The following is a 12,500-nucleotide window of genomic DNA, read 5'->3' on the forward strand; positions in this document are numbered from 1 at the left end:
ACGACAATAGAGTTGAATATTAGATATTAGTTCAATTTCTCGATTAACGGTTTGCGTGATTCGCAGTCCGTTTTTCGTGTTTTGCGTGAGTACGTGCTGCTGCCGATATTGTCCACTTTGGTTCTGACAAGACATTCAATATTTGATACGAAACTTTACCTCGGATTTTACCAATATTGGTATATCTTATTAAGGCCCTCACTTTCTTTCTTTGCCTTGAACAACTTGAAAATGAAGATGAAAGTTTTTTTTTCAAATGCGTGGGATTTTACACCAACTGAATTGGAACCTTCTCGGCTATATTTTTCTGTAATGCTGTTTTTTTTAGATCTCTGCCAGTCAATCGATTTTTTTTTGTCAACATGATGGTGGTTTTAATGTTGTAGCGATAGCATTTTGAGAGCGAAAATCATCTTCAGAATTGTGTAAAGTGTTTCTCTTTTTTAACCTTGAAAACTCAAAATTTTTATTGATCACATTTGTCGTGATTTTTAATGATTTTGCATTACCGTTAATATTGTCGTTTACCGTCGATATTTCGGTAGCGAATTTGTAACAGTATCATCCGACAGGGACTGAACTCTTCATGTCGGGATATAGATTGAATCGACGTGAGTCGTTTCACGTCATAGTTCGTTTATGTGTTTATATTTGCAAATAAAAGTTTCTGTATTAGTAAGGATTAGATCTTCCATTGGGCCATCCGCTCGGAATTTATAGCACAGCCTTTTTATTTTGCCGTGTAAGGAGTCTCTGACTTTTGATCTTCGATAGGAACCCATAAATTTATCTGCTTAATAAATCAAAGATTCTAAACACTCATTTGTTATTTTAGGGGCGGGTCTGGCGGTTTTCTGCCTTTTGGGTTCGATTATATGAAAGCGACAATTGGTTCTTCTTTCCTTTAATTTTTTTTGCAAAACTCTTACAGTTATTTGGAAGGAAAACGCTCTTTCGTCGTCGCTTAACCATTTTTGCGCATACTTTCTGTATTGCTGTTGTAGAATGATCTGTTCTTTCTGTTTCCATCCAAAGCCACGTTCAGATATTGGACCTCTGACAGCGGTCATTTGTTAAGGAGTTTTTAATGGCTTCCTGTGGAAGTCAACTCGGGGTGAATTTACATTCGGGCTTGAGAACCAAATGATATGTGCGGATCGTTGTATAAAACAGGGTGGTTTATATTTTGAATGAAGTAGGATGAAGAAGATTCTCTCGTTATTTTCGCTCTTTCCGGTGCTTAAGTCTTCATTACGAGCGGATTAGATTCTATTTTCGTTCTTGTTCATTCTTTGATTTGTCGTTTGATCTCCTTTTGTTGCTGCATTGCTTGAGCCTTGCTTTCTTGTTGTGAATGGTTTGACGTCATTTTTAACCTCTCGCTTGAAGTACCACTTAGCTTTGACGTATGACGTAACGTTTTTATAGCCAGATCTGGGATCGTTGTTCTGGCGATATGCTTTGTAACTGGCGCTGATTTTAAGCTCAAAGTTTGGCAAGTTTTCGCGATCGTTTCACCTGAAATCTAAGGTTTTCAGTTTAAGATGGTATGTATTTCAGTATTTCAAGGAATTGTTTGCTGTTTAATTTAGGGAAAGAGGGATAAATTCAAGTTCTTAAGGGTTGGATCATTTAAATCTACGTCTCCTCCTCGCTCACCAAGAAGCCATTATACAATCAACACTCACTGACTTGTATCATTCATGGAAGATGCAATTCCAGTCAGAAACCATCGTTACACGCTTATAACGGAGCTGAACGCAGTGTCGGGAATTTGAAGTCGATATAAATGTTAAATATGCTGAAAGAAATTATTGAAATTCACCTTTGCTTCGTGGTTAGGGTAGCAATGTTTTTATTGATTTGTAGCGGCCGCAAGATATTCTTCGGTTCCTGTCGTTTGCCAATTTACCTAACCTCGGAGTGACTTGACTTCCGACACGCGTTTCAAAAGTTCATTCGCTCTCAGTAAATTTTGAAGGAGATCATAGTACAATAATTTAGTATTTTACCAGGCCAATCTGTATTTGCGCATATTGTGTACGATTGGCGGATGTAGTGATGGAAGACTCGGACAACGACTCAAGGAGTGTTTTTTCCTGTATGCACTTATTGCAAAATTATTGTCAAAGCACTTTTACTCAAAGCACTGTCAAAACAGTCTTAAGTCACAGATCATCGTTTACCAGAAAAGAGGACACTTTTAAGCGATCCTTAGCCATTGTAAATAAGAAGGTTGTTTATGACAGTTAATGCATCATCGATCTTGCACTTCTAATTAGCGTTTTTTGGAGGACTTGTTCTCGAGTTGATGTTGTGTTTAGGGCAAGTTTGCACTTCGAATTCTTCTTTTTTTCAGTTTAAACACATTCTCATGGCGAGGGTACATTTTTTACATATGCAAAGAAACGTTAACTCTGATGGCAAAAGAGAATACCGGTGTACATTGAATATAGTATAAAAGAGTAAACACCGGGTACACAATAGTCAAACAATTACCAAACAATTACCACTGCCTACTTCTTGAGATAAGGGAGCGTTGAGCGCAAATTTGCATCTCGAAATTAGCAGGGCTTGAAGCAGCCAATACTAGCGCCCGGAGGCTAATGTTCCGCGCATGTCATGGACACAAGAGGGAGTTTTAAACAACAGTAACAGCGACGAAAACTCTTCAAACCTGCAGATTTACGCAGTGTGTGCATTATGTATCTTAATATACTTTTTTTGACGCCCCCTGCAAGACGACAAAGAAACTAATAACACGCTTTCGCATATATACTCATAACAAAAATCTCTTGTCCCTTTCTGCGAGAGATTTCGCCATTCATACGTCGTAAAAGTTGGCAAAACCAGCCGTCATCCCAGGTATTCCTAACAGTGACCTCCAAAACTGTTTTGCGCCGCATTTTTAATTCTTTCAAAGCGGATTGTGTTGTCATCTCAGATATACCCGGTGCCTCTCTCACTATCAACGAACGTCGGTTTTGGCAACTTTTAGTGGGGACTTTAAGATCTACGACGGCGACGTCGACGAAAGCACCACAAAACAAGAACATGATTGGTTAAAAGAGGAAAAATAATCGTGCTACACGTGCGGCACGCATTTTAGCAAATAATTTGACGGTACATTGCACGAGCAACGACGTGAAACCACCAACAATAGAAACCTTAAGCAAGGACGACGTCTGCGACGGCTGAGAGAACGTGCGTTTTAAATTTTGATACACTTCGTTGCCGTTCTCGTCTTGACAAAGACGTGAAATGATCGAATTTGATGTCATGTGGAGGACGAGAGCACCTGACGTTAATTTTTAATTTTCGCTCTTAATATCCACACCGTTCTCGCTAATTTTATTCTTGGAATGTGGACTCACAGTTTCCATGCCGCGCGACTTGGAGTAATCGAAGAATTAATACAGTAGAGCGGTTTTCAATTGAGTGTCGAAAGTAATTAGTGAATTGCTTTGGTTTATGATTACTTCACTCAGTGATTGGTTCAAAGTTCTCGCGCCACTTTTTCAACCAATCAGAAGTGAAACCAAAACCAATCGTGGCTCGCGCGTACACATTTTCCCGCGCTTTGTGTCGGCTACGTGTAATTACTTCGACTTTTGATTGGTTTACCGGATTGTCTCCGTCCTTTTTGATTGGCGAAAATAATTATTTTGGTTTTGGTTTTACGACACTCAATTGAAACTCGCTCTAACGAGCAATAATATTTTTAGACAACGTTGTCGTAGGCGTCCTCTTGGTCGCCCTTGCCTAAGGTCCCTAATTTGAGGTTTTGACGGCAACGTGAGCACGCAAATGAGAACCGTTCATTCTTTATTTTTACTGTGAATCTGCTCGTATCCAATTTGTTTTTAGGATACATTACTTCGCCTACGTGTACAACGTTAACGAGATGGAGTAATGGCGAAATACTCGAGATTGTGCAAAGTCATATTTTGAAGTGACGTTTTAGTTGACTTCGCGATATCGCCCACCCTGCGAGCAGAGCCATTCCAAAACTCACCAGAGGGCGAACAAGAGAGTTTCTGCAGAAATCGTGTCAAGTCTTTCAAGTCGCCGCAGCCCAAGTTTCTGGGATAGTCACTCCGGTCAAACGGGTTTAGGCAGCGCGCGTATCATATTTTTGAGGAGGCGAAGGTCAAAATCGAGCCTTCAGTACGAAAATCAATATGGCGTCTACGAGTGCGATTGAGACTGGGCCTGGGTTTGAAACTGTCTCCAAGCAACGGCTTACGCATACTCAATAAAGAATCTACACGATTTCTGCAGAGTCCTTCTTTCTCGTCGAGTTCAGAAAGGCTGAGCTGGCAGGGTGGATATCGCCTTCGTAGATCTTAAAATCCCACAAAGAATTGCGGCGTATTAGCCAATATCACAAATACCATAATACTCTTTGTTTGTCCTTCCAAAATTTTGCATAAGCATTGTTTCCAGTTTCTCTTAGGACTATTATAAGTCCCAAGAGAAAGTAAAAACAATGCTGTTGCTGAAGTTTGGAGGGACAAACAAAGAGTATTATGGTACTTTTGATATTGGCTAATTAAAACTGAAATCTCGGGGCGAAAGTGTATTCTTGCTATGTTACTTTATATTTGCGACAAAACATGCTTCAAGGTTCGGTGTCGGGTATTTTTGACAACAAGGACTTTGACATTTCGCCCACGGTGAACGCATTGGGCTAATTTTCGTTTTCTTTTCAGGGAAATAACAAACCTCGCACTTCCTCTCTGACCTCACGAAAACCGCTGGACCATAGTGATGTGCAAGTACGAGTTAGCAGCCCAGAGGTATTTGTCCAATGTCAACTAAATATCAAGGAAAAGCAACTTCAGAATACCCGGCCACGATTGCGTGACATGGAATTAGCTTAGAAGGAAAACTTAGAAGAAGTATCCTAAACCTTCATAATAGCTAACCTCAGGCCTAAAAACTTTTCTTTAGGTCTAATTAGGCCTAAGGTTACCTGTTATGAATGTTTAGGATACTTTTCTTCTAAGCTAATTCCATGTCACGCAATCGTGGCCGGGTATTCTGAAGTTCAGCCCAAGGAAAACTAATCATGATTCAGTCGGGTGAAAGTTAAAAGTTCAAGGGTAACGGGGTTTCACTCGATTGAAACTAAATTTCCAGGAAGCTTAAGAAAGAACGACGACGTCGGGTGCGAAAATCATCTGGAAATGAAACTTTTCGTCATTGAAATCATTTCGCGATTTTTTTAAGTTGTTTGAGGTGTAACATCCAGAGCAACTGCCCAGGGATTTTGCCTCGGCTGATATCATTGGTGTAGATTAAAGAGACACTTTAAATTTTATCGTCGTGCGCTCTCTTCGTCCACGTAACCTCGTGTTTGGTCTTTTTCAACTTGAGGCAGCGTAGACAAGGACAAGGATGACGGCTACGAGAACGTTATTTAGGAGCGCATCATTCTAATAATTTCAACATTATTCTGAGTGGCACGGCATAGTAAACGTGTACGAACTTCCCAGGAAAAAAATTGGTCTGCACGTTGTGGATGTCTTAAGAGAAGCATGAAAACTTTTCGTCAGGTGCTTATGTCTTTCGCATAACTAATCTCGTACCCAGATCTCACTCTTTCTTACTCTGAAAAAGTGAGGTCTGATAAAGGTCGATACTAGACCATTTTCCATTGGCTACAGTGAAAAGTGTCACCGTGATAAAAACTATCCGATTGGCTCTTTTACATCTCCAATAGCCCACTTTCGATGTATTAAAATTCAGTCCTTAACAAAAGGCATCATCTCGAGGCTCTGGGGAATGAACTCATACAAATCCTTATATTTATTCCCCAGAGCCTCGAGATGATGCTTTTTGTGTAGGACTGAATTTTAATCGAAATTAGTCTATTTTCGTGGTAATTGACCTCTTTAGCTTGTACGTTTTGTTTTCCCATTTCAGGCCACGTGTTGTTCCCAAGGGAATCTACCTTTTGTTTCTTCATAAGCTATGCATACGTATGCACGTGCATAAGACGACATTTGAAAGGACCTTTTTCCTAGAATAGCAATGGGAAAAGAAAACGTACAAGCTAAAGAGGCCTATTCAACCATGTAAATTTGCCAACATACCAGTCTGAAGGAGAGTAGACCAAATCGATTAACCCAATGTTGTACCCAATTCAAACCCTTTGGGAATTTGACGTTTTGTTCCAGTTATCCCCATATCATTTAATTTGAATGGTATACTATAATGCAAATGCAATACACAAAGAATCTTAACTCCCGGAGATTTGAATTGGGTACAACAAGGAGTTATCCTATTTGATCTATAGAACAATCGCCTGTAGCGCTTCTTTCTGTTTTGGCTTAAGTTTTAAGGTTTCCTTGTCCTCCACGTAGAAGAACCTCTCCAACAATACTTCTGACATCCATGCTTTCCGATTTTTTTCCGCGAAATCACAACGGAAAGTAGGAACATGCGCAGTGATAGACAGGCCCGTATGTCGGGCCTCGCTCCCACTGAGCATGCTCGAAATCGACCTGTACCAGATTTCTCTGAGCACGAGATTGGTGAACAACGTCACAATATCAGTGGTTAAAAGAAGAAAATACTCGTGCTGCTCTTGCGGCCCGCATTTTTGCACATATATTTGTGGTATTCTGCATAACAACGATGTGAAATCACCTAATTTGAGGTTTTTACGACCACTTGAGCATGCAACAGAGAATCTTTCATTGTCTATGTTTATTCTCAAACCACCTGTACCAATTGTTTTTTGGTTATGACTAGAATGGATACTCCAAAATAAGGTGAGACACTACGTGGCACATATGCAGGTGTAACATTTGGTGACGTTACGTGGCAATACCTAACAACCTCAGTATGAGAGCGACTTTCGCATAACCTTGAAAAAGTGTTCGCAATTTGTTTCACGGACAAATGTTTGGCAGATTAAAACAAAGCTTCGCCTTATTCCCTCCAAGGAAACTTTTGGATTGCCCAATCACATTACTCCATTTCAAATGACGTCAAAGCGAAACTTTCCATAAAGGTCCATGGAGAGATGACGAAAGAGATGACGTTGTTTTTATCGGCGTTCGCTAATCCAATGACAATTCGCGCTCGTTTGTTTTGTTCGATAAGTCAATTAAACGTTTTGCATTTTTGTTTACGTTCTGTTTTTTCGTTTATTTTTCAAGGTCATATGAAAGTCGCTCTAACCCGCTTTGGCAGACAAGGGCGAAGGGTCTAATTGTTTTAGTATCACCCAGCTAGTCGGACAGAAAAGGCAATAAGAAAGTTAGCAAATGCAAGTTGAAAATATATTTATCTGGGAATAAAACGAAAGAAAGCGTCACGCTTTTCGCTACTCGAGGACTATTATTAATAGTCCTCTAGTAGCGTAGCCAATCAAAATGCAGCATTTGCATTAGTCCACTAGTTGGGTGATACTAATTGTTTTTAGTGTACTTTGCGAACATTATACAACGTTGGCGAGGTGGAAAATAGCGAAGGACTTGCGATAATGCAATGTTATAATTTTGAAGTGGCGTTTTCGTCGACTTTGTCGTCTTAGATCTGTAAGTGCCTAACGTGTCGTTGCTTGAGCGTTGTTGGTAACTTTCTGAAGCGTCTTTCTTTTTATGTCATGTATCATCGACAGACAGACAACGGCTTGGACGACTTCTTCGAGTTCCTGAGCCGTTGCCAAGGAAACAGAATGGACGAACAGCGGTGCGAGCTGCCTGAGCGGCCGATCTCGAAAAGCAAGAGCACAGAAGACATGTTGGATATGGTGGAGCGTGTTCAGGGAGACAGAATGGATGAACAACGCAGTGATTTACCCGACGACGAAGACCCACCAGTAATAAGTAAGTTGAGGATCGGAGTACTGCGCGGAAGGTCGCGGGATGAACATTCCGATCGGACCAACACTCAGGAAGAATATGCTGCCTTTGTAATGACGTCTCCAAATGGCTAGATTCTCTAGACTAAGTAATCTCGGATAAGGACGATAAACCGTAGGCCCTGCCTCACAACCATTCAATAGGGAGCTTAAGCACGCGCGTTTTTGAGACGCGGACGGCAACCGGGAAAGAATATTTCGCGTGCGAGGACAGTGGTGTCTCCCAGATTTTTATACTAATCATCTGTAATGGAGAAAAGATATTGAGCAATGTAACTGTTGTTGTGTGAAGACAAGTTAAAAGGGAAAACAGCTCACTTCCAGTTGCCGTGCGCGTCTCAAAAACGCGCGTGCTTACGCTCCCTAATGTTCATAACACGGTGGGATCGTCCATGGGTGTTGTCCATCTATGTGTAAATTAAATGAACTCGACAATCGGCCTGTTTCATAGCCGGCTGTTCTGGAGGGTTTTAGCTGGTGGAAGCACAATCGCTGTTCTTCTTGGAGATATGTTCTCCATCTTGTATTGTTGGAGCAAATGAAGATTGGAAAGAGAAAGGAGGTTGCCTGCAGGCTTCTGTTTAGAGTAGCCTGTTGACAGTCTCTTAATTTCCTGTTTGATTGTCGAGGTGGTACCCGTCTTTGCACTGCGTCTTTGCACTGCTACAATAATTTTACCAGTTTGTGCTTGCTGTTTCAAACAAAGATGACGGTAGTTTGCACAGTCGACCGATCTCCAAGGTCGAAGGGAAACTGATAGGGAAGAGTAAACAGCCAACGATTAGAAGAGCCCATGAGTAGGACCCTCCATATGCAGTATCAGTCCTTGAACAAACCTTTGCGCGTATCTTTCTATTTTTAGAACTAACCCTTCAGCAGGAGACTCGCATTTTGCTATTTTTGTCTTCGTTAAACAAAGACTGTATTATGATTGGTCATTTAAACAGTGCGTGCAGAGCCGAAGAACTCGTGGCGTTCTAAAAATAGAAAGATACGCGCAAAGGTTGACTCATAGGGCTTGTGTGGGAGAACAAGCTCCTACTCGAGGGCTCCTGACGATTAGAGGAAAGGGAAAAAAATACGTATTCTTTACTGTCGAATTCCCTTCATCCCTTCTCACACTCAAATTCAACGTGGCTATTCGGAACGTTATCAAAAGCGAAGAATAACGAGGTAACACTCATTCACTTCTTGGACGCTACCATTACCCCTGGGGGCCGCTAGACCCGGTTGTTCGAAAGCCGATTAGCTTAATCCAGGATCGCTTGAGCGTAAACTTTTGTTTCATGTTTTCAACTCTTTGGTGAAAGTTTCTTTTGCTTAAGATTGACTTCTTCTAATGTAACGTTTTGCCGACCGGGCCTTGGACTTTGGTGCAGGCGGTCATGGGTTGAAAAGCGGGCCAAACCGACACTTGAAGTCTTAAAGGATCCTCGATCCATATGAAAGAGTGATTTTAAATCGGGATAAATCATGTTCGTTTATGAAAATTGTTTGTATCAGATGGCACCGCCATCTGGAATGATTAAGGGAGCTTTTTTTAACCACGGGTAGCAAGCGGAAGTAAGGTGTTTTCCTTTTTAACTTGTCTTGAAACCACCACACTTATTAACAGGGCTTGAAATTAACGAAAAATTCCAGTCGTAATTTTGCGACAAGATACGAAAATGTAGTCGCAATTTCGCAAAATTTAGTCGCAAATTCATCACGCTGCATTGTGTTGTCAGCGGCGTAGCAAAACAAAATATGAGCCCACAATACTTGTGTTGAAAGAAGCCGCTGAAAATGGCGAATGATATCGATGGAATAGCGAAATTACGCTACAATCTTCAGATTGAAAGAAAACTCCAGGCGAGAAACAAAATAATTTTGTCATTTCTTCATTTATTAAAGTAAAAAGAGCAGCAAAGCGGCAACTGCTAACCGTTTTGTTTCGAAAGAGAGAAGATGAAAACAAGTCGCAAAGGGAAAAAATTCAGTCGCAAATGTGACTGTATTGGTCGCAATTTCAAGCCCTGTATATTAATAAGTATCAGAGAAGTTTAGACTGTTAGAAACTGCTGTCCCGGCGTGCGAAATGATCACTTTTGCGATTGGCCATTGATCACGGACTTCAAGATCTACGATAGCGCTGTCGTCACGTTAAATAACTTTGCGTTATCGCAAGTTTTGCGCGATTATTCCATCTCCTTCACGTCGTACAATGTGGGCGAGGAATCCTGAAAAATAAGTTGGTACGAGCGGTTTCAGACACAGAAGTACTACCGATCAGGACAAACGTAACACCTCGTAATAGAAAATAGAGAACTTGAGAAACTACGTGGGCGACGGCAACAACAAAGCGACAAAACAATTATATCATTGGTTAAAAGAGGAAAAATGATCGTGCGGCACGGATTTTAGCTCATATTTGTGCTGTACTCTACATACCAACGACGTGAAATCACCAAATTTAAGGTTTTGGCGACAACTTGAGCATGCAGCAGAGAATCTTTCATTCTCTATTTTCGTTCTGAAACCGCTCGTACCGACTTTTTTTAGCGGGGTACTTCACCCAGTGCACGACGTGAACGAGATGGACTAATCGCCAAAAACGTAGTTGTATTTTGAAGGTCCTTCGCCCATATTGTTAACTGTGAACGAAATGGGATGATAGCGAAATACGTTAAATACCGCCAGTCACGATGATGGCACCCGGGAATTTGAAAACAATCATTTAATTTGGGTATTGACATTCTCTTTAAAACAAATTTCCAACAAGTTTGATTCTAAACATTATTTAATGTGGTTAAAAGTTATTGTTGTTTGAATCAATGTTCACTTTCATCATGTAACTGAGGGTAAAGTGCAGCCTTGTAATGACGGTGCTACATGTAGGTTTGCTTCCCATCTGCCAATGGGAAGCTGAGGCCCAGAGTCGGTAGTCCAAGTGTTACAACAGTCGTTGATGAATTATGTGGGACGACGCACAAAGAGTAAACGACCCTTGGAACCCATGACCCGCTGTGAGTGATGTTTCCAAAAGACAGTGAAGTTTGGGGTCATGTATACAAACTGCCTTAAGTCAAGAGGACTTAAATGTGCGCTAAAACAAGTGTAATTTTCTTCTTTTGTTTTCTCTCTCTTTTTTTAATAATTAGGAAAGTCAAGGAAAGGAGAAAACAACAATGGCGATGAGGATCTTTATGAAATTGTGCTGCGTAGTCAAGTTAGTGAAGAACTTCTTTGAAACGCTTTACGTATCTCCCTCGCAATTTTTCAAATGTGTTCTTCAGGTTTGGACCTCTTTCATGCCCATTCCTCTCTCTTTCTCTCTCTCCCTAGTCCCACCGTATCGAGGATCAGCGCTCGGAGCCCCCACCATCTGCGCCCACGGTACCTGACGAGGACTTCTTCGGTCTTATTCTTCGCTTGCAATCGAACAGAATGGACGATCAGCGGTCGTCAGCGCCTGGTGGACGCAAGCATCAGCTACAGACAAGGCGGTAGTTGGAAATGAGCTTCATGACATTCCATTCTTTTCTCTCAGTATTTTAAGTCCAGCTGGGCGAAAAGTTAAAAAAAATCAAGAGCAGAAACGTAATAATTGGCAATTAGTTAAAAATCATGTAGAGCAGCTAAGATGGATGGGTTCTTTTCTGGGGGTTTTGTCACCACTTTCAGCACTTCCGTCACGCAAATCTGCTTTCCTTTCGTCAAGGATGAGATTGGGTGATGCGACATAGTTTGTGTGAGAAACGCTTGCATTATAAATGTACTAAGAATTGGGATTTTTACGCGCTACTTAGATAATTGTAAGCATTGCATGTGTCTTCGAAAGGGACCACTCTAAACACTAGGATCCCTTTTTTAGTAAATCGACTCATTTCAGTCTCATAAATTAAAGTATTTAATAAATCAAGCTTCGCGGAAGACTCTTATTTTTTAAAAAACTAATATCTGTGACTTTTTTTACGAATTAGGGATGGGTTTTAGCGTTCTATTTTTGTGTCACACAACAGTAGTTAAAAATTCCATCATCTTATCGTTATTTTTCTGATTTCAAAACAATAAAACATGTTCAGGACACCACCACGGAAAGGCACAAAACCATTAAAAATACAACCATTTCCAGGTTATAAAACCGAAGACCACTATTTTTGGGCACGGGAGGTCTTAGAAATAGTGTAAATACTAGAAAGTGGCTTACCGTGGATTTCGAACTCAATTGGATCGAGTGTTATGAACAACGAATCTGCTGCAGGAAAAACTCATCCGTTGTAATCGGTGGTCGTCATGCAATCCTAATTAATAAAAAACGGGGACTGCTGTGTGATAGTCACGCAATTGAATAGGATTGCGTGACAAAGTGCAGCCAATATGTAGAGATTTTCTTTGTGATGTAGATTAATCATTAAAAAGCGGGAATTTATTGTATTTGTGAGATAATGCATTGATTTTTTTACACATGATGTGAGTGTAATATCTCACATCTCAGGTTATTTTCGTACCAACTTGTGTATATAGAGAGGAATCGAATTAAACAATTCAGATTTGTTGGTGTCTTCTGTTTTTTTTTAACTTCTTTAGTTTCCAGCGAGCTTTTTAATGTTCCAAATATGGGCTAAGCTTATGATGTTTTGGG

The 12,500-nt window shown here is 40.7% G+C and overlaps 1 protein-coding gene across 1 annotated transcript in view; it reads left to right on the forward strand.

Annotated features, from left to right (window-relative positions):
• Positions 1-12,412, forward strand: part of LOC137993503 (G-protein-signaling modulator 2-like) — a 31,640-nt gene extending 19,228 nt beyond the window's left edge. Inside the window, exons 11-14 of the mRNA XM_068839412.1 lie at positions 4,713-4,799; positions 7,634-7,841; positions 11,017-11,084; positions 11,201-12,412. Coding sequence (XP_068695513.1) covers positions 4,713-4,799; positions 7,634-7,841; positions 11,017-11,084; positions 11,201-11,365 — 528 coding nt within the window. The 3' untranslated portion in view covers positions 11,366-12,412. The remainder of the gene's footprint in view (positions 1-4,712; positions 4,800-7,633; positions 7,842-11,016; positions 11,085-11,200) is intronic.
• The last annotated feature ends 88 nt before the right edge of the window (positions 12,413-12,500 follow it).

The sequence above is a fragment of the Montipora foliosa genome, chromosome 2, assembly GCF_036669935.1.
Source record: "Montipora foliosa isolate CH-2021 chromosome 2, ASM3666993v2, whole genome shotgun sequence".
NCBI classification, from domain to species: Eukaryota; Metazoa; Cnidaria; class Anthozoa; order Scleractinia; family Acroporidae; genus Montipora; species Montipora foliosa.